The following is a 21,880-nucleotide window of genomic DNA, read 5'->3' on the forward strand; positions in this document are numbered from 1 at the left end:
ACCGCTTCTCCACAGTTTCGACTCATTTAAGGTTCAATATCGTACAGCAAGTTGTCACCATAAAGATGAAGACGTTGTTTTGACAAATTCGCATGCATTATCCATACTAATATTATAGATGGGAAAGTGTGTGTGTCTGTTTGTTTATCCGTCTTTCACGGTAAAACGGAGCGACGAATTGATGTGATTTTTTTAAGTGGAGACACTTGAAGGGATGGAGAGTGACATAGGCTACTTTTTGTCTCTTTCTAATGCGAGCGAAGCCGCGGGCAAAAATAGTTTTATATATAGGTGTTATTGAACTGATCTGCAAAAAAAATTATAGCAAAAGTCGCCCGAATAGCTGATCAACTCGCCCCACGTGAAGTTTGAGCTTTTTTGACGCATAATGAAAGGGGTAAAGTCTAGGCGTCTAGGTAAAAAAAAAGAAATATGTTATTTGATCTTTCATTATTATTTTACATAGTCAGCCCATAATAACCAGAAAATATTGTCGGTTATAAAAAATAACCTTCTATAGTCGTAGCGTTAACAGGCATAGCATGTTGAAACAGATAAAATTAAATGTTAGGCGTGTACGAAGTAGGTGGCGGGCTCAGGACGCAGCCCTGGTTGACGCCCTTGCGTGTCAGACCCGCCAGGATCACCGCTAATGACAATGACAGTATCTGAAAAAAAGAAATACTTGTATGTAATTAAATTGATATCACATATTATAACTACGAGTATTATAAGAGCAATTCCCGTTAAGTTTGTACATTTGGATCACGTCTCCGATTTTGATAAAAATTGGTAGGCTGATAGAGTCCATGATGCTGAGCAAGATCCACTAGGTTTCCCAAAATGTCCTATGTAGTTTGTATGAAACATTCCTGTTTTGTTACCAGATTTCTATACATTTTCGGTAACAAAAAAGGAAAGTTTCATACAATCAACCTAGGACATTTTGGGAAACCTAGTGGATCTTGCTCAGCATCATGGACTCTATCATCCTACCAATTTTTATCTAAATCGGAGACGTGATCCAAATGTACAAACTTACCGGGAATTACTGATAAGTGGTCTTGCCATCTGACCGTCTAGACAAGCATGAAATCAGTGACGCTCCGTCCCACTTTGTAATTCTCTCTCTCTATTGGTCTTTGGTTTGTATTGGCGTGCCAGAGCCAATGCGTATTGTTCGCCACAAAGCGTCAACGAGTAACGTTTGGCAAGAATGGCAAGAGGCCCTGATATAAGAGAAGGCACCTGTGGCCTTATTCAGTTCCCCTGGGGATCGATTTTTGAATTTCGAATGCACGAATTCGCCGTTCAAAAGTCTGTGGAAAACGACGTAATGCTATTTTCGGAAAAGGACGGCTAGTAATTTTAAAACTTGTGGTAATTACCTCTCGTTTTCGATTCTGTTAGTAGAATTTAAATCGCTAGTGGTGGAGATATTATTGAGCGAATTTCACGAAATCGAATGGCTGAGATTTAAAAATCGGCCCCCTGGACGCCGGACTAGCACATGATTGCCGCGAGAGTATGTCGTCGCGAGATAGATCACACGTCTTCTTCTCTATTAATGACATAAGGATGGGTAGTCTGTCTCGCGGCGACATACTCTCGCGTCTCTCGCGTCAATCATGTGCTAATGCTAACCCTGCAGGTGTCTTTTGGATATTATGCGAAATTATGAATGCGGCAAAGTTTTCTTCGATACTTGTTATCTGCCAGAAGAAGATATGCTGCAAAGTTTTTAAACTAGTTGAAAATTCCCTACTTTTACTACTTTTTTAACCCTTAAATGCATAGTGATGCATATATGCATCATGCATTTTTGACTCTATTGACAGCACGTCAAAATTCAAATTTGAATAAATCTTTGTCAAGGTCATGCATTTAAGGGTTAAATATGCTGATTTGAATGGGGTACAATGTGTTATGAGATGAAGCTTATCAGTAGGTGTAAAACGATACCTAGTAATGTACTATCAGCTGAAAAAGTGCATGGCGAATTTATCAATGAATTCATCATAATTTCTCCATGCACTTTTGCAGCTGCCAGTACCTTGACCTAAGTTAAAAAATCGAGATATATTTACCGCTCCGCCAATATTAAGGACCGGTCCGGCATTCACTGTCATATCACTGGTCTGGATCAGAACCAATAACAACAGGTTTATTACTGCGGACACCGCCATGATACCGGAATACTGAAAAAAATACAAGATAATTCAATTGAAAGTTAGGCGTTCTGTAAAATTTCCCTACTTTTCTCCAGCAAGGTTATTCTCTATCTAATCAGCTTTTAGTATCAGTTCAAAATGTTTAAATGTACAGCGGGGTAAATCTCGACAGGGGGCCAATATAACTGATCCATTTTTTCCATTATTACACTGATGTTGAGTTATATATGTATTCACTGAACACGCCTAATACCAGACATAACCGATGGTCACTCTATATAATAATGCAAGCATTGTAAAACATGGAAAAATGGACCAGTTACATTTGTCCCCCAGTTGAGATTTGCCCCGCCTTATCAAATTTCGAATCTTGTAGCAATTCGTGGAGGAAAGCTCATTTTACGAGCATCAAATAAATAATGATTATCACTGTACTGTCAACCAATTGGAACCCTAGGCCACTGTAGAACTATGTCATAGTGACGTTAGTAATCAGCTTGTAAGAGATCTCTTACTGCTTGTCATTTTTACATGGTTGTAGAGTGCCTATGGTTCCAATTGGTTGACTATACAAGCCTATAAGTCGCATATACGACCATGTTGAGTCACTGAAGATGAAACCAGACAGGCAAACATGCACGGGTAGTGTGGTCGCGCGATAGACGATAAAAAATTTGGCCGTCCCTATCGCACTATTAATAAGTGCGATAGCGACGGCCAGATGTTTTATCATTTATCGCGCGACCATACTTGCCTGCATGGTCGCGTGATTTATCGTTTACGATATAATAGTAGGGGGAAATTAGCTAAAATTACGGCATAATTAATGGAAGGTTTTTTTTTAATTGAAATATGTACCTTATACACCGAAGTTATTTTTCATCAACCCTCCCCACTCCTCCCCCCTCTGCGTCACCCCTCTACCCTCCCTTAAAGTACCGAAAATGCGGTTTTTCTCGATTTCTGACAAAAATGTTGAAGATACAGAAAAAGCGCGTAGGAACAAAGTAATCCTTAATAAATTTACTACAAATCATTGATTAACACTTTGGTTCTAGCACTTATAGTTTTCGCGCGATCCGTCACGAAAGTTGGTCCTTTGCTGCAATTTTCTTTAATGAATGTTAAGTTTTCGCCCAAAATGCTTACGAAATCGTCGAAATTTGTTTGATATGACTAAAATATTGTAACTCATGACTAAAATAAAATATGTCTTGGAATTCCAGTAACTATTTAAGACGTAATATTTTCACGGTAGTAGTCGCTAGGAGTACCATTGATCCATATAGTATATCGATGACTGGGGATGAGTTTTTGGTAGCTGTTGGTAGAGCCCTGGAGTATCAATCCAGAAGCCGTGAGTTCAAGTTCCACCCATGGTAGTGATTTTTCCCCCTGAAATTAATTTTCAGTTTATAATATTTTAGTAATATCAAACAGATTTCGTAAGCAATTTGGGCGAAAACTTAACATTCATTAAAGAAAATTGCAGCAAAGGACCAACTTTCGTGATGGATCACGCAAAAACTATTAGTGCTAGAACCAAAGTGTCAATGAATGATTTGTAGTAAATTTATTAAGGATTACTTTATTCATACACGCTTTTTCTGTATCATCAACGGTTTTGTCAGAAATCGCGAAAAACCGCATTTTCGGCTATTTAAGGGGGGGAAGAGGGGTGACGCAGAGGGGGGAGGGATGGAGAGGGTTGATGAAAAATAACTTCGGCCTATAATGTACATATCCCAATCAAAAAAAATCTTCCATTAATTATGCCAAAATTTTCATACATAACTTTCCAGAAGCAACGTACTATAACGCCTGGCCATCTTTTTCGCACTATTTGTAGGTGCGATAGGGACGCACCGATGCGATAAAGTTTATCAAACTAGTGTGCTACGCCCGCAGGTCATGTCATGTGGCAGAACAATACTTACTACGTATAACATGACCCTATTTTCCTTGATAGCCCCACAGTAGCCCAGGACAGTGACGATGAGGAACAAGGCGCCAACCACGAAGCCCACGACAGTAGGAAAGAGGCCGTGCCTCGACCCAAAGCTGATCGCAAATGACAAACCCAACGACAATGACAGGAACCCAGGAACTAACTGCAAATGGTATAACGTTTATAACTTATTAAAAACTAAGCTTTTTTAACTATACGTACTATAGTTAAAAAAGCTAAATATTGTTTTTAAGTACTTGACAAACCTTAAAAGTGGCGACCGGAGGAAATGGTCAGGCCCCGTAGCCGAATGGCATTTCTCCGACGCCAAACGAAAGCGATACGCCGCTGGCTCTGTCGCGCCAATACGCAAGCGCGATAGAGATAGATATCTACTAGCGCTTCGTTTCGTGAGCGTTTCGTGAGCGATTGTGCCATTCGGCTAGCCACCCAGGTAATGCTAATTATCAGAAGATGAGAATTTAAAGCCGGGTCCAGACATGTATCATTTGCCCGATCCGATCACCGTATCCGTATCGCCGACGCGTATCATGATCGCATATGTGGACGGGTAATGATACGCGTATCATGATACGCGATCTCGATACGCCGTTATGATACGGCCCGACCCATGTCATGTCGGTTTTTGTCCGATCATCAAAGGTGATACAGATACGGACGGGGGTCAGTCTGGACGCATCACTCGCGACGCTCGGTCTGTTGCACGTGCGCGTCCTTGCCGTGAAATAAAAACAATGAATTGGAACAATGAAAATGTTATTAAATTAATCGAGGCCTATAAAGAAAAGCAAGTATTATGGGACCCCAGCCACAAAAGCTATTACAACAGGAATCTGAAGCAGGAAGCCTGGGATGAACTCTCCGTCGAAATGGAGTGTACAGTTGGTGAATTAAAGAAAAAGATGGATTATTTATTGGCACTATTGGCAGCCCTTCGCCGTAGCAGAAACAGAACTGGGCAATTTGATACGCGATCATGACTATTGTGAAGATACGGATACGGAGCAAATCGGAGGCGTCCACAACTTGATACGGGGCTTGATACAATACGCAGATACGGTACGGTGATCGGATACGGTGATAGGATCGGGCAAATGATACATGTCTGGACCCGGCTTAAGGGAAGTTAGTGTAATATTGTTTAACCTTTTGGCCGAGAAATGGCTGTCATCAGGCCTAAATAGCAAAAAATACAAAGTTTCATCCTTGAGAAAATTGGGAAGGTTTGGCAGTTCTGGGTTTTTGGTCCATATTTATTGCTCGAAATTAAACTGAAACTGCATAACCATAATCGTAGTTCATGAATCTAAGCCGAATAGATCCGTCTTGAAAGAAGCTCAAAAATACATGTTTATTTTTTAATGCGTCACGCACTTACCCCAAAAAGTGTGTTGATAATAAGAAATAATGTTTTAACATCGTTTTAACCCCGGCCAAGTCCATGTTGCCGGTATAAACAGAACACACGCGATCTCACTATGGTGGGCTATTTTTGACTGAGGCCAGGGACAGCTTAGGGTTAGCGCTATGTCTCTATGTTTTTAATTCTGATCCATCTCTCCTCTCTTTTCAATTCTGATAAAGCTAGTCGCCCCCAGGCTGCGCTAACATTCGCCGAGCCACAGTATAAGTGCTATAAATACTCAATTAATAATTTTAACTACAATGAAACTCACTTGAGACTCAAACATATTTAAAATATTTTAAACGGGAATGGCCGCACAGATAAGTAGGTAAAGGCGGGATCGTTATACAAAAGATCCTCGGAAATGGGTTGAATCAAATTGGGTTGGTATGTCGAGCGTTATTTCAGTTATTCCGATCCCATGGCCCAGGTATTATTATGATAAAAAGGCACGCGTGTGTAATTTCTTGACTTATGAGTCTAAAAGCAGTTCGGTAAGATCCATATTAATAACTATGTTAAAAAGGTTTTAAAATACACAGTTCCAAACATCTCCTACCCCGAGTTGTGCTAGAGTAGGTTTGTTAGATACGAAATGAAATTAGCCGTTATTGACAAATACATTTTTATTGTATTTATATACCTATTGGCTATGGAAGCGCCATCTATTGATTTTACACCGATACACTCATATAAATACTATTTTCCATGTCTCTCCTTCCTTCCTTAGACTACATCACACTTGTGCTAGGAACGCGCCGGTTGTCGAATTTAACACTCCGACCCTGGTTAAGTTTTGGCTACTTTACTCATCTGCTACAACACTAAACACTATGAGTTTTAGGTAGTGGCTACGGTTTCCCTAAAAGTGGAGGTACTTTCCCAGTTGGAAGACAGAACAAAAATACATTTACATTGAAAATAAAATTTGCTAAAATTTATAAGGAACATAATTTTTCCATGTCGCGTTGCACTATACGGATGTAGATAAAGTTATGTATGTAACTGTACATAATTAGGCATTAAAACACTCGTGTTTTATGCACCATTCACATAAATTATTGTATATACGTGAGGTCCGTATCGTGCTGTCCCTAACCGCCAAAGTAATTGCCCTACACGATAATCATGCTATCCTACTCGGTTGTGGTCGTAATTATGTCTGTATGTTTGTTTGTATCTTAACAATAAGATTATAATCTTAAATATGTAGATAATAGTAGGATAGCATGATTATCGTGTAGGGCAATTTGTTTGCGCCTCAATTCAAAACTTCTTGTTAAAAACCTATTATGGCCTCCTCGTCGGGTGTTGTCAACAAGGAGTTGAAATAAAGAAAAAAGTGACAGTAACGTCAGTGTCACGAAAGAAAAACTCGAAATTCATGTGTTGCGAAGATTGTGTTAATCATATATAATTAAAAGGATCCTAAAATTAATATCTAAATTCAACCAACTAAACCCAAAGTCAGTGAGAACACTCGCCAAGGAGCAAACCAGTGACCTAAATATTCGGTAAGTTATTCCGCAGCCCCATATTTTTGGCCCACCGAATCGGATTTTCTAAATTTATTTCTCAATAAGTAATCCTTGTTGCTCACTGATTTAAATTATTTCCTTTAACTTCCTTTATTTAAATTGTTTTATAAAAATGTTCCCGTTTATACATCGTGTTACTTAAGGCACAGTCATACTAAGTTATTGTTATTTTCTGTGGCTTAATTTACGCGGAGCGCGTGGGACTATTCATCGCGTTACTTATATTCGTAAATTTCAAATAAATTTTCAAAATTTGTTTTTGACATTTGTCATTATTTTCACGGGAAGTTTTATAGCGATCTTCGTAACATAATATCGGTGTATTTAAGTTATTAATACATTAAACTAAACTGAATACTACGGGTAAATTATTCCTAAAAGCCTCAGTTTTTCTTTCACTGTAATTAATTATATTTTCGCGAAAGTTACACTTGTGTTAAGATATTACACAAGCGGACCGTTCCTACTTATTTAATTTCCTTCGACTTGTATTAAGGTACTATACAAGTTGAATATTATTCGTTATTATTGGTGCATCTTAGGCATTTATTCATATTTCTCGTGCTGTCATAGTAACAATTAGGTAACCATGGCAACTAGACTTAAGCTCGCGGAAGCAAAACGTGCTCAATGTTTCATGCGTTTGCAAACCATTTTCGACATGATTCCAAAGCTAAGCAGTGACAAGAAGGCTTTCTCTCAGTTCATCGCGCAAGCTCGATTGGTCGATCAACTAAGGAAAGAATTTATAGAGTTGATGGATGAAGTCAATCTTCTGAACTTGGAGTTGAACCCAGAGTACATCGTCAACTACAGCGCAATGAACGCGTTTGATGATATCTACTGCGTAATAAAATGTCAAATTGGAAAAATTGATGCACCTTCTCAGAGCACCCCGACATCCAGGGATTCGAGCCATTCCTGTAAGGACAACTCCATTAAAATCCCAAGGATTGATCTTCCGTCTTTCGATGGAGATATTCAAAATTTTCCTTTCTTCTATGAAACATTTAAACGTGTTATTCATGAGAATAAAAACCTTACTGATTCTGAGCGTGTTCACTATTTATTTAGTCATCTGACAGATAAAGCTAAGTCGATCTGTGCTGGAGTAATACCTGCCGCAGAAAACTATAACACAGTATGGGAAGCATTAATCGCGAAATATGATGACAAACGCGCATTGGCTACGTCATATTTAAACCAGCTGTTTTCGATGAAGCCTGTCAACGTCAACGGTCCTTTGGCATCTACTTTAGAAAAAACAATTGATTCGTTTGCTGCTACTATTTCAGCAATAAAACAACCCAAGCTCGAAAACTTAAGTGATTTTATTTTCATTCACCTGGGTCTTAAGTTATTAGACTCGGACACCACCAAGAATTTCGAGATGTCTATTCGGAATTCTTCTAAGATGCCTACATATGATGAATTCATTTGTTTCGTTAGAGAGCAAGTAAAGATTTTATATCGGACATCGCAACGAGCGCCAACTAAGCTTGAAAGCGTATCCGCTGCCAGCACTAGCGGCGTGCGAGCTCCACTTCCTCGGACGCCCCAGGCGTATATTAGCACGCAAGGGCATAAGGACGAAAACCCATGTGCTTTGTGCAAGAGTAATGATCACTCGCAACTCTATAATTGTAACTCTTTCGTGAAACTCACGCCTAACGAAAAATTTAATTTCGTTAAGGAAAATCACGCGTGCACTAATTGTCTAAACACGCACCATACTGCATCAAAATGTTCCTCATACAAAACCTGTCGTAAATGTAAGGGAAAACATCACACCATGTTGCACTTCGATAACTCAAAGCCCGCATTGAATAGAAACGAGTCCAAGTCCTCATCTAAAGATGATAGTGAAGCTAGCACAAGTTCATCAGTTAAGGACAACAGTGCCTCTGTATGCACGCATTCGGCATCGGGACAGAATAAATCACCCTTGACGGAGATTCTCGCCACTGCTAAGGTACTCGCTAGTGGACGTAACGGCAAGGACAAGGTTTTGAGGTGTCTGCTGGATCCAGGATCTCAGAAACATTACGTTACCTTGAAGTGTTGCAAGAGTTTGGGTCTTCATGTACTCAGCAGCCCTGTAACTTCAATAAATGGATTAGGTGGAACAGCAATAACGCAACCCATTCGAGGAACTGTCAACTTAACCTTTAGGTCAAGATATGATCCTAATCGTCAATATACTATCGAAGCGCTTGTTTTAGACGAGATCACGCCTGATTTACCTACCTGTCATATTGATCAATCTACAACTGATCTGTTTGATAATTTACATCTTGCAGATGACTCCTGGGCGATTCCAGGTGAAATTGACGTACTTCTTGGTGTCAAGTTATTCACCAAATTGTTAATGTCAGAGAAGATTGAAAACAAACCTGGTTTTCCTGACGCCTTGGAAACTACACTGGGGTACATCATATTAGGCGATGCTCCCGCAGTAAACACTTCCTACTCAGCAGCAGGATATTTTACTTCAGTTGATGTGGGAAATCTAATGCAAAAACTCTGGGAAATTGAAGATTTAGATGGAGGCGTGATTTATAATGCTGACGAGAAAAAGGCTGAAGATATATTCAACAATACAGTCAAGCGTTTAGAAGATGGACGTTACGAAGTAGCACTCCCATTTAAATTGGAACCAAGCAATTTAGGCGATTCTTACAAGACAGCCGAACGCCGGTTTTTGGCACTTGAAAGAAAATTCCGCGCAGTACCAGAATTAAAACCCGCTTACGATGAAGTTATTCGTGAACACATTGATAAAAAATATTTATCTGAAGTTCCAAATGATAAGTCTAATGCTGCTTATCATATACCCCACCACGCAATTGTCAAAAATGACAGAACTACTACAAAGGTTCGAGTGGTGCTGGACGCTAGTGCACAGACCACAAGCGGTTTATCATTAAATGACATTCTTCACGCAGGACCAAGTCTTCAAGCTGACTTGTTTTGCATTCTACTAAACCTAAGATTGTTTGCTATAGCTATTACGTCTGATGTACGTCAAATGTATCTGTGTATTGACGTACGGGGGGAGGATCGTCCTTATCAGCGTATACTTTATAGGTTTAATCCTGAAGAAACTATAAGAATATTTCAATATAATAGGGTAGCTTTCGGCCTACGCAGCAGTCCCTTTCTAGCGCTGCGAACTGTCAAACAGTTAGTAGATGATGAAGGCGACAAATACCCACTCGCAAAAGAAATTGCATCTCGTGATGTTTATATGGATGATGTAGCCAGTTCAGTTATTGATGAACACCAAGCTGTACAAGCGACTAAAGAGCTGCTGGATTTATTCTTAAAGGGTGGATTCCAACTAGCAAAGTGGTCGTCAAATTCTGAAGCTGTTCTGAAAGAAATACCAACAGAGCTACATTTGTCGAAAAGTGTCACCTTCGACGATGATACGACGTTGAAGATTTTGGGTCTACGTTGGTATCCTGGTGAAGACGTATTCAAATTCCAGGTTAGTTCCGATGACCGACCGTGTAGTAAAAGGAACATTTTATCATCGGTAGCTCGACTATTTGATGTTCTAGGCCTGGTGGCTCCTGTCATCGTGTACGCTAAGCTTCTAATAAAGGAGTTATGGCTTTTGAAAATCGATTGGGATGAATTGCCACCTGATCATATTGTACGCCAATGGCAACTGTTCCAGAGCGAACTACCGCTGTTATCTCACATTAGCATTCCCAGACATATAGGTGTTATTGAAAGCTGTTCATTAACTATCGTCGGGTTTTCAGATGCTAGTGAAAAGGCTTATGGTGGAGTGGTTTATGCCTATGTCAGCTTGCCTAATAACGACAGAGGAGTTATTAATTTAATTTGCGCTAAATCTAAAATTTCACCTGTAAAGGTTATAAGCCTAGCAAGACTGGAATTATGCGCAGCGCTGCTGCTGTCACAACTAATAAAAAGGGTGGTTGACATATACTCGACCAGATTCAATATTGACTCTGTGTTAGCCTTTTCCGATTCAACAGTAACACTCTGTTGGATTCATTCGTCGCCTCATCGATGGCAAACCTTTGTGGCAAACCGTGTTACCAAGATCCAAGAGAATTTGTCAAGTAATCATTTCTACCATATTAAGGGAACGGAGAATCCTAGCGACTGTCTGTCCAGAGGTTTAACTCCATCTCAACTAGTAAATCATCCTCTATGGCTTTCAGGCCCTCCGTGGATGAAGTTTCCGAAAAGGAATGGCCTGTTCAGCCGTTTATTCCAGATGAAGTCAATGTTCCTGAAGAAAAAACGGTTTCCTTAGTGACATGTGATAGTTCGAAAAATAACATAATTTATGAATTGTCTAAACGATTCTCTTCATGGATTAAATATGTACGCACAGTTGCCTATATCTTGAAATTCATTAAAAAAATATCTATAGGTCCTATTAATGCTGATGACTTAATAGCAGCCGAATTGGAAATAGTGCGAGCTCTACAAAGAGTTTATTTTAGTAGACATATATTAGATTCGACCTTGAAGAAGGGGTTTGTAAAGGCCTTTACAAGCCTGAAGCCGTTTATTGAAGATGGAATCCTACGTGTTGGAGGGCGTCTCAGTAACTCTAATGAAGATTACGATTATAAACATCCTTTGTTATTGCCACGTCGTGATCACATCATTAACTTACTGGTCGATTATTATCATCGACGCCATTTACATGCAGGACCTGAAGCTCTTATATCTATTCTGCGACATCGGTTCTGGATTATAGCAGCTAGATGTATTATTCGTCATCGGATTCACTTATGCAATTATTGCTTCCGAATCAAGCCAAGGGCTAACTGCCCAATGATGGCAGATTTACCAGCATGCAGGGTAAATCAAGTTGAAAAGGCCTTTATACATACTGGCTGTGATTACGCGGGTCCTTTGTATTGTACACCTGTTCGACGTAGAGGTGTGAAGAGTCAAAAGGTCTATTTATGCCTTTTCACGTGTCTCACGACGCGGGCCATTCATTTAGAACTTGCAACTGACTTAAGTACAGCAAGTTTTATGTCGGCATTTAAGCGGTTTTTATCCAGACGTGGTCCTGTAAAATATATGTACAGTGATAACGGAACCAATTTCCAGGGAGCCAACACATATTTGCAAGAGCTTCATGATTTTCTGGGAAATGAGTACCGTGAAGCTTGGGAAAATGAACTAGCTGCCAATCAAATAATTTGGCGGTTTATCCCTCCCAGCGCTCCACATTTTGGAGGCTGTTGGGAAAGTAATATCAAATGTGTCAAATCCCACTTGTTTCGCACTATAGGTAAACAAATATTATCATTTGAAGAATTAATGACAGTTCTTAGTCAAATTGAGGCTTTGTTAAATTCTAGGCCACTATCCGTGTTAAGTTCTGATCCCGCGGAACCTTCTGCTTTGACACCGGCTCATTTTCTTCATGTTACTCCTTTAAATTATCTCCCAGCTGCGTCAATTGCGGAGGTAACCTCTGATCATCTCTTACAAAGATATCAATTATTAGATCGCTTAACGCAATCATTTTGGAAGAGGTGGCGCGATGAGTATTTGCACACGCTTCAAACCAGACAAAAATGGAATACTCCTTCTAAGCCTGTTAAGGAAGGAACAGTTGTAATCATTCTTCAAGAAAATGTCAGGCCTCTACAATGGCCGTTAGGTCTTATAACTCAGCTCATTCCAGGCAGGGATGGTATTGCCAGAGTTGCTTTGGTTAAAACAAAATCTGGCATACTAAAAAGGCCTTTAGTCAAATTATGTCCTTTGCCTTCTCAGTAATTATATATTATATTAGTTATTAATCTTAGGTTATGTATTAGGCCTAAATTGTTTATGTTATTTTAATTTCTTTGAGCAATGAGGATGCTATTACGTAATTATTTATTTTAATAACTTTTGAAAGCTACTTCTTTCAAGGCCGGGGGAATGTTTGCGCCTCAATTCAAAACTTCTTGTTAAAAACCTATTATGGCCTCCTCGTCGGGTGTTGTCAACAAGGAGTTGAAATAAAGAAAAAAGTGACAGTAACGTCAGTGTCACGAAAGAAAAACTCGAAATTCATGTGTTGCGAAGATTGTGTTAATCATATATAATTAAAAGGATCCTAAAATTAATATCTAAATTCAACCAACTAAACCCAAAGTCAGTGAGAACACTCGCCAAGGAGCAAACCAGTGACCTAAATATTCGGTAAGTTATTCCCCAGCCCACTTTGGCGGTTAGGGACAGCACGATACGGACCTCACGTATATACAATAATTTATGTGAATGGTGCATAAAACACGAGTGTTTTAATGCCTAATTATGTACAGTTACATACATAACTTTATCTACATCCGTATAATAAGTTTTCTACAATAATATGTACAGATATTTGTAGCCTAAATCAAGGTAAGAGTTAATATCAAGTTTAGAAGTGTAGTTGATTGACTCACTTTTAAAACGTTCGATATTTGAAACGAAACAAGTGACTGACCGATGAACTCCAATCGCAAATTCTTTCTTCTATTCAATCCGAAAGTTCGATCGGAAGGTAATAATTGTAATGCACTAGCGGGTAGGTAATTAAGTACACATTTCTTAATATAGGCCATTTACTTATCGCTCCTCAGCATATTATAGAGAACTTATGATATGTAGATATACGATATTATGACTTTCCCCTCACTAGCTCGGAAAGACGTGTGTTATCCTTAATATCAGCGGGCAAAAACGCATTTGAACCACTGGTGGATAAAGTAATTTGACACTGAACCTGAATATAGTAAAATGTTCTGCTTTACAATTTATAAAAGTCGGTGAATCTAGGGATGAAGATATCTACCACCTGTGGAGCTACTGGAAGCAGTGATAAACACGTTTTTTGCGTTGTACTTTCCTCGCTATAGTGAGGGGAAAAGGTTTATGTTACACACGGGTGCAAATGTATTTTACTTCTCGTGTGTTGAAAAACTCGCCAAGTTCAGAATTCTATTCACGAAGCGAGTGGTTTTCGAAAGAAATGAAATTCGCTCGTGGTTCAACTATAGAATCCTTTCACTTGCTCGTTTTTCAATTCCACACTCGGCGTTAAGATACAACTTTGCACCCTTGTATAACAATAGTACATTACGATACAAGTGCGTAAAAAATGAAGTTATTTCCTTTTCGCACGTGTATCGTACGACGTTTTTGAGTACAGATGGCTCTCCGAAGTTTCGACCTGACATTCAATGAACCACTTCTCGCACTAGTGCGTGAAAAACACCATCTGTACTGAAAATAACTATTAAAGCCATCTGTGTGCACATGCCGACTCTATCGTCAATTCAAAATTGTATTAGATTAATTGTGTCGCGCGCGATTTGGCTCGGATGTGCTAATTTTAGACGCTTACTCGTACAGTCAACCAATCGGAACCCTAGGCCACTGTAGAACTATGTCATAGTGACGTTAGAAATCAAATTGTAAGAAATCCTTTACTGCTTGTCATTTTGACATGGTTCGTTGGTAGGGTCGGTAGGGTTCCAATTGGTTGACTGTACATATGCGGTGCTCGTAAAGAAAAAGAAATAGTATAGTGACATGGTTGAACAAATAGACTTAAGTCACACGTTCCAGAAGGCTTAAATATTATTTAAGTACTGTCACAGAATAAACAAACAGTCAGAAATACTGAATTACAGCAGTGGCCGAGAAAATGAAGATTCCCGAGTGGTCTCACCGAGTGTCAACCAAATGTGTAGCGCCATCTGAATCATAATAAATGTTTCCGTATGATTCCGAGGTACGATTTTTACACTTTAACCACCTTATTCATAAACGTACTCTAAAGTTATCAAGCCGATAAAGTTCGTTTGTCCTTTTCTCTCACACCAATACGTCGGAAAGGGACAAACGAACTTTATCGGCTTGATAACTTTAGAGTACGTTTCTGAATAAGAGGGTAAATATCTCATATGGATTTATATAATGTGTTTGCTTCGATGAAATGGCCACAAACTATTTTTTAGGGATAAACTCGCAAATAAATGGAGCTGGGTGGCTAGCCGAATGGCACAATCGCTCACGAAACGCTCACGAAACGAAGCGCTAGTAGATATCTATCTCTATCGCGCTTGCGTATTGGCGCGACAGAGCCAGCGGCGTATCGCTTTCGTTTGGCGTCGGAGAAATGCCATTCGGCTACGGGGCCTGGTACGTTGCACGAAGCGTCGTTGAGGAGTCCTTCCTGGTTGATGGACCCGCAAAACTCATTTTTACCCGTGTTGTTGGGCTCATCTTTGCCCCATTTAGAAAAACCGGCGCCAGAAAGCGTCTCACCTGCCAACACACGAAATACAAATTTGTTTTACCAAAATGATATAAGTATTTATTTTTATTATGGACTGATCGGCGATTGACCTTTAGTCACACCTGATGGAAAGTGAAGACAGAGTCTAAGATGGAGCTCACCGATTCAGTAGTAGCCAATTCACTCTTGCTTTAAAGAGACCGAGGTCGTATTTTTCTGGGAACACCGAATACGAAAAATACGAACCGGAAACCGGAACCGCAAAAATAAAAATACGACCAATTTTTATTTTTGCGGTTCCGGTTTCCGGTTCGTATTTTTCTGGGAGCGCAATTCCATTCCTTTGCAGTCCGCACCACAAAAGATGAGGCAATCGTAGGTATACATTTTTTACACTACACTACATTAGAAAAGCGTTTCTATTTTCTTCCTTCCTATGTATATTTAATTGTGTAATTTAAAATACAATAATCATTCCCACATTGTTCTTTTGCAAATGTAAAGCTTTTTTATAGAATATGGTCAAATAAGGTAACATTGAAGGGTTTTTATTGAGGGATAAGATGAAAAGAGTTAGTATAACGTAACACGGCGGCTTTCTATCTTGTCCAATATCAAACTAAAACTAAATACCTACAAACCCTTACCATGAATAGTCGCCCACTCATCATCATAATAATGCGAAAAGCCAACAAATGCGTGTAGGCCCCCTTTTTCGTTGAACATTTCCTTAAGTACAGTAGACTCAGTCTGTGTGTTGATGATAGCCAAATGGCCGCCATCGGCATGACACGTGGCTAGGGCTTGGCGCCAAGTCTCTCCAGTCTCATGATATTTGTAGCAGCTTTTAGTTCTTTCCTCCCATTTGTACCCTGAAAGCAAAGTTAGTTGATCGAGGCGACGACACACAGTGAATTAGTGAGTTTCAGTGAGGGAATTAGTAATTTAGATATTTTGGATAGCGTTGCACCTGACAAAAATATAAAGGCAATTGTACCATTTGATCAAAATGTTTACATCAATAACAGGCGATGCCTAATATCTTAGCTACTTTCAAAGTAAAAATGAAATAAATAGATATTCTTTTATCCTATTAAGGAATGAGTGCCGAGATAGAAATAATCCTTTTCCGGACTTAAAACGGTTCAGCGGAATAAGTGTGTAGTGAGATTAGGTATCTGTACTATTATTATATGATCTGTGGTAATACACAGGCAGGCACACTTTTGCATTTACGTATATGATATTAGTACCTATACCAGTTTGCTTATATCTAGGACGAGAGATCCACGTAATGGTCACACTTAATAGGATAGTTCAGGTAAGCTACGTAGCTTGATGAGTTCGGAAATATACTTTTCTTTGTCTTTTATTTGTAGGGCTTGACCGAGAGCTGTAATACTAGGTGGCGATCACAATAGATCAGGAATGGTCGCATCGATACATAGGCACTACGAAGCCTTACATAGGTATTAGCCCCTAACAAAGAAGAATCTAGCTTGATCACCTTTTGCCATAACGGGACCGCATTTGTCGTCTAGGCAGAAGTACGGCAGTATACTCTCACAGCTCATGTCTGTCAGCTGGCCCTCGTTCGTCAGCACCAAGCAGTCCTCGTCCGTATTCGCGTTGTCCGGCTGGCCCTCGGCCCAGCCCACTGGGATGGATGACCGCGGCACCCCTGACACAAAGTTTAGACCCATTATACTAACTTTATTCTACAATGCTCGTTGTACGTCAAGTGTCAAAATATGGGTGCGTACAACTTATCAAAAATATGTCCCATAGCACTTTATGTCGGCGGAATAAGGTCTCGGTACATATTTTTGAGCGGATAAAATCGATACGTATTTTTGCACTTGACTGTATGCTCGCGTCTCATACCTATCGACGCGGAAACGGCTTTCGTCGGCCAAAAATCTCTTCAGTATGAACATGTGTACGCATGCGTTTAGCGACGACGACGCGTAAGCATCTTAATACTTACTAATGAGCGATTTTTAGTCCGCTAGAGCCGATTCTGCGTCAGCTGGTTTGGGGAAACCTTATATGGATTAGACATTTCATGCGATGCCGGTCAAATGTTACTACACGCTACACGACTAAGGGCCAGTTGCATCAACCACATTTGACAGACACATCATCGTCACGCAGCAGAGGTCTGTGGAACTTCCCATGTAATAAAATTAAACGAACGCCTTAACGGTGACAGACGGTTTGGTGCGACTGGCCCAAAGCACACTTGGCGGCTTTTTAACACACATAGAGGTTTTTCCTTCTCGTGAGATAATAGGCTTTCTAAAAAACCTTCTAGGTGTTGTAACTTGTAAATAGTTAGACACCTTACAAATTTCGTTGCTGCGAAAATAAATGAAAATGAAATATTTATTTTTCAAGTATGCTTATTATTACAATGCGCATATGAACGTTAAATAAAGCTAAGTATGACGAAGAGTCTAAATTATAGATCATAAACAATTTAAAAGTGCTACTATTTTAAATAATAATTTATTGATGAAATTAATATACGCGAACAGGAAAATTTTATCAGTTGACGTTAAATATGAGGATATAATTTTGTGGCTTATTATTTAAACTTAAATGGCCAAGCCAACAATTGATAATAAAGACACAGTATAATAAAGAGTACTATCGTACAGTATGGCCACTCCCGCTCCCCGCTGAAAGTGCCGCCCACCCCCTCTCAGTTACCTGACAGTTACCGCCTGTCAAAAACGCGAACAGTCGACCTGTCATATCTCACTCATACAAGCATGGTACGCGTTCACCTACACGAGCTTAGAATGTGTGCTAGGAACGCGCCTCTTTCATATATTTGATCGCCAGTGTCCGAGGTGTGATAAAGACGCTGGAGTATTAATGACAATAACATCGAGGACATACCCAATAGAGTGGTAATATGGGGCTGTCCGTCTGCGCAACGGATATGTGATTTGTCACTTATAAATGTTAGCGCACGCTCTCACTAAAACAGTACAAAACCAGTATTGGATCCGTGCGTACGTCTCTGCGAATTACGAAATAAATTATAGTTTGTTTTACTATTATTATAATGGCGTGCTGTTCTATTCAGTTTCGTAGAAAAAACAGCAAAACATCTGACTTTAAAACATAAGGAATAACTTTTCATCGGTAAGTTACGATTTTAAATTATAAACTACTTTATATTAAATTTTGTCCGGAGGCCAAGTCAAACTGGACAACAAAAGTGAAAGGTGATGACGCAGGCTAGACGTATGTCGTTATCTCTTGCTTCCACGTAACTCAATTCACATCACACCATCTCTTTCCAGTCTGCACTAGTGTTGTACATGCTTAATTTATAGCATCAAGTGGTGTATCGATATTTAAGTAATGAGTAAGGAATATTATTTTGTGTACCTACTATATAATGATCACACTCTATTTAAATAAAGAAACGAGAAAGTTATCTTTCACTAATGTTTGCATTAATGGTTTATGTCGAATATTTGTATATTATCGATTATGTTATGCTTGATTGATTATATTAATGTATTAGGTACCTAATTCTTAGATGTAATTAGATATGTTTTGGGTATATTTAGGTGACACGATTTCGTAAAATCTATATCTGATATATGTATTAGTTTAAATATTACGTTCAAGTAATTTGTAAAATAATAAATTGTTATTTAAATCAAATAAAAAACACAATTTGAGAAACTCGAAGATACATAATTAGGGATTGGAAAATTTCATAACTTTTACTTAAAATAATTATAATCTGATTTTTACTTCCAAGAAAATATAGTTTTCCTTTTTGTATACCGTGTTTTATACTAATAATAATATAGTAGTAGTATGTAATAGATTTCTGCTCCACCGTGTGTGCATGCAATGTTACGGACTTTTGGGGCTTGCACACACAGTGGTGCATAAAGCGCGTAAGGGGTTAAAATATCCTTATCGATAAACCTTACTTACGCACTACCTCATCCCTAGCACCTATTACTTGACCTTGTATCAGCCAATGGGAGCGCAGTGAGAGGGGATATGAGTAGCCGCGAGTTGGCGGAATCGTTCTCGAACAAATTAAATAACATTTCTGCTCTATTAGGGTATGTACTCGATGCAATAATGACTCAGTTAAATAACGTCGCTGCATAAAATACCTACTTTTTCTACAACCATGCACTTTTTAAATAGTTTCTAGAACGGCTTTCTTGAAATAGACACATGTTTACTGGATTTTGACACATGGCAAGGGAATGGGTGGAAAAAAATCCTCATTTATAGTAGTATGTATTAGTTGTTGAATAATATGCAATATTTAAGAATATTATGATTATCCTTCATGACTTAATCTTACCGTCAAGAGACTTGAAGCTTTTTTGGTACAGGATGGAATTGATCCCGGTGAAGACACGAGTCAGCTTGTGTTCGGCCATATTGGCCGTCATCTCCCTTACTAACCCACTGCTCGTCGGAGAAGCTAGCATCCCACCTGCAATCAATACATATTAGATAATTTAAAATCATTTAAGCAATATCTACTCTACGAAATATTATTTTACTACTTAACTAATCTAACAGATGATGCGAAATAAAATAGAATTTTACTAAGTAACAGACATACCAATATTATACAGATACGCTATAAGTATGCGATGGATGGTCGAAAAAAATCTTTTAAACATGGAAAAACCCACGCCCACGCCTGAATTTGATCCTCAGACTGTGGTATGAAATAATCTTATAAAGATTTAAATTTTAACCTCGTCCATTGTCAACAAGATATTACGAAGGCGTGGCACGAGCTTGTGAAGGCCCTTTGCTCCTCTGGTTGCCTTAGGACTACAACAACAATTATCACCTCAGGAGTATCTTTCACTCCTCGTCCCCTCGTCCCTTACATGGTGACCCTTCATTTGCTTAGGCACCTTCGAGATAGCAGCGCATGGCAGCGTCCGACCAGATGCCGGGTAATGTGTGCAGAACCAGCCCACCAGCTTCTGAACTGTACACGAAGTCGGCATCGGCTCTAGCAGCGTAGTACAGTCCTGTAAAGGTATCATTAGACATTTTATGAAACCAACTTTCACTTTCAGCGTACCCAACTCTCTTCTTCCTAGCGTTATCCGAACATTCTTTGCCATGGCTTATCAGGCAACTAGGTATCACTGGGAGAAAAAACATCCAGTTTTCATTTTCGTTCAACAAGTTTTTTGGTTAAAATAGCGCCTACGTGCACTTTGGTTCAACCAACAAGTTCGATTTTGTTAAGTGTAGCTGTAACTAGTACATTCTACAAGTCAATTTTACAAAAGCAACATGACTCATATTGTTGGCTGATTCAATCAAATATCTTTTAACAAGTTTGACCTTGTTGTTCGAACAAATTCGACTTGTATCATCAATATTGTGATTTATTCCGTTTACTAAAATACTTTGGTTTCAAACAGATAAACCCGCAACAAGTCAAACTTGTTAAATTCACAATGCAAATTTCTCTCAAATACCAACATTTGGCGTAGACACTGGTTTTTACGAAAGCAACTGCCATCAGACCATTTAACCCGAAGGGTAAACTAGGAAGTAGGAATATGAGGTAAAACCACCCAACCGGGACTCTATTGCTTCCCAAGTCTTCAGTCATAATGTATCGTTTGTCGACATTTTCATTAGTCATAATTTGGTTTTTCTCAGACATGAGAGATGACATTAACAAAAACCCTGGCACCTGGCAATCATATACATTACGACACAATAATTATGTTAAACAAAGGGAGAACCTAACCATACTTCAATATATCTTTACTTAGAAAAATTTAGTTTTAAATTCTCACATTCTTTCTCAATTCTAACGGTCTTCCCTTTGAGGTCCTTTTTCAACCTACCATACCATGCACCTATATTATCTATATGTCACCAATAAATAATAACAAATAAAAATAATTACCTATAAAAATCTATTTAGGTACTTACCCAAGACCAAAAAAATGCTAGAAAATGGGAACATCTTTTAGTGCCGTTTATCACTAATCACTAATTTATTCGTTTATATTTGAAGCTCACTTGTCTACCTCGTCGTTGCCAGTTACCCAGTAAAAACTTTTGATCATTCGCTCATCGAGTGAGCCGATAGCCTACCACAAATAACTGGTGGTTTCCCGGAAAAATGTACCAGCAAAATCAAACAATGCTTGCCTACACAGTAGGTGCCTATTATTTTATGATCTGTGCCTTCTGCAACTGCTGTGTAGGCATAGGCATAGGCAAGCACATAGCGCTAATAGTTATTTGTTATACAAGGGGGCAAAGATGTATTTTAACGCCGAGTGTGGAATTGAAAAACGAGCAAGTGAAAGGATTCTATAGTTGAACCACGAGCGAAGCGAGTGGTTCGAGAATAGAATCCTGAACTTGCGAGTTTTTTAACACGCGAGAAGTAAAATACATTTGCACCCGAGTGTAACACAAAACTTTTCCCCTCAGACTATAGCGAGGAAACTACAACGCAAAAAATGCGTTTAT

General features: G+C 39.1%; 2 protein-coding genes across 6 annotated transcripts; one reads left to right on the forward strand and one right to left on the reverse strand.

Annotated features, from left to right (window-relative positions):
* Positions 1-418: 418 nt before the first annotated feature.
* Positions 419-21,620, reverse strand: LOC125235432 (collectin-11-like). 5 transcript variants are annotated; one of them, XM_048141997.1, is made up of 10 exons: positions 21,332-21,620; positions 20,287-20,406; positions 19,716-19,850; positions 16,872-17,045; positions 16,012-16,236; positions 15,265-15,393; positions 14,735-15,107; positions 4,109-4,282; positions 2,088-2,198; positions 419-668 (listed from the first exon to the last, which is right to left on the reverse strand). In XM_048141997.1, exons 1-7 carry the CDS (start codon positions 21,363-21,365, stop codon positions 15,073-15,075), a joined length of 852 nt encoding a protein of 283 aa, XP_047997954.1. In that variant the 5' UTR covers positions 21,366-21,620; the 3' UTR covers positions 419-668; positions 2,088-2,198; positions 4,109-4,282; positions 14,735-15,072. The 5 variants fall into 5 exon arrangements, with proteins under 5 accessions (XP_047997954.1, XP_047997953.1, XP_047997952.1 ...); XM_048141996.1 differs by lacking the exon at positions 21,332-21,620 and having other exon boundaries at positions 16,932-17,045; positions 20,287-20,770; XM_048141995.1 differs by lacking the exon at positions 21,332-21,620 and having other exon boundaries at positions 20,287-20,770.
* On the forward strand, positions 8,876-11,297 carry LOC125235606. The gene is made up of 2 exons (XM_048142204.1): positions 8,876-10,573; positions 11,283-11,297. Exons 1-2 carry the CDS (start codon positions 8,876-8,878, stop codon positions 11,295-11,297), a joined length of 1,713 nt encoding a protein of 570 aa, XP_047998161.1.
* Positions 21,621-21,880: the final 260 nt, after the last annotated feature.

Source organism: Leguminivora glycinivorella, chromosome 17 (genome assembly GCF_023078275.1).
Source record: "Leguminivora glycinivorella isolate SPB_JAAS2020 chromosome 17, LegGlyc_1.1, whole genome shotgun sequence".
Lineage (NCBI taxonomy): Eukaryota > Metazoa > Arthropoda > Insecta > Lepidoptera > Tortricidae > Leguminivora > Leguminivora glycinivorella.

Bases quoted from the DNA above. Each gene is read 5' to 3' on its own strand.
- LOC125235606 (XM_048142204.1), top strand. From the start codon at position 8,876: ATGTTGCACTTCGATAACTCAAAGCCCGCATTGAATAGAAACGAGTCC.
- LOC125235432 (XM_048141995.1), bottom strand. From the start codon at position 20,542: ATGTTTTTTCTCCCAGTGATACCTAGTTGCCTGATAAGCCATGGCAAA. The intron at 17,046-19,715 runs GTAAGATTAAGT...ACTTTGTGTCAG, and splicing joins AAGCTTCAAGTCTCTTGACG to GGGTGCCGCGGTCATCCATC. The intron at 15,394-16,011 runs GTAAGGGTTTGT...GTGTGTTGGCAG, and splicing joins TGAGTGGGCGACTATTCATG to GTGAGACGCTTTCTGGCGCC.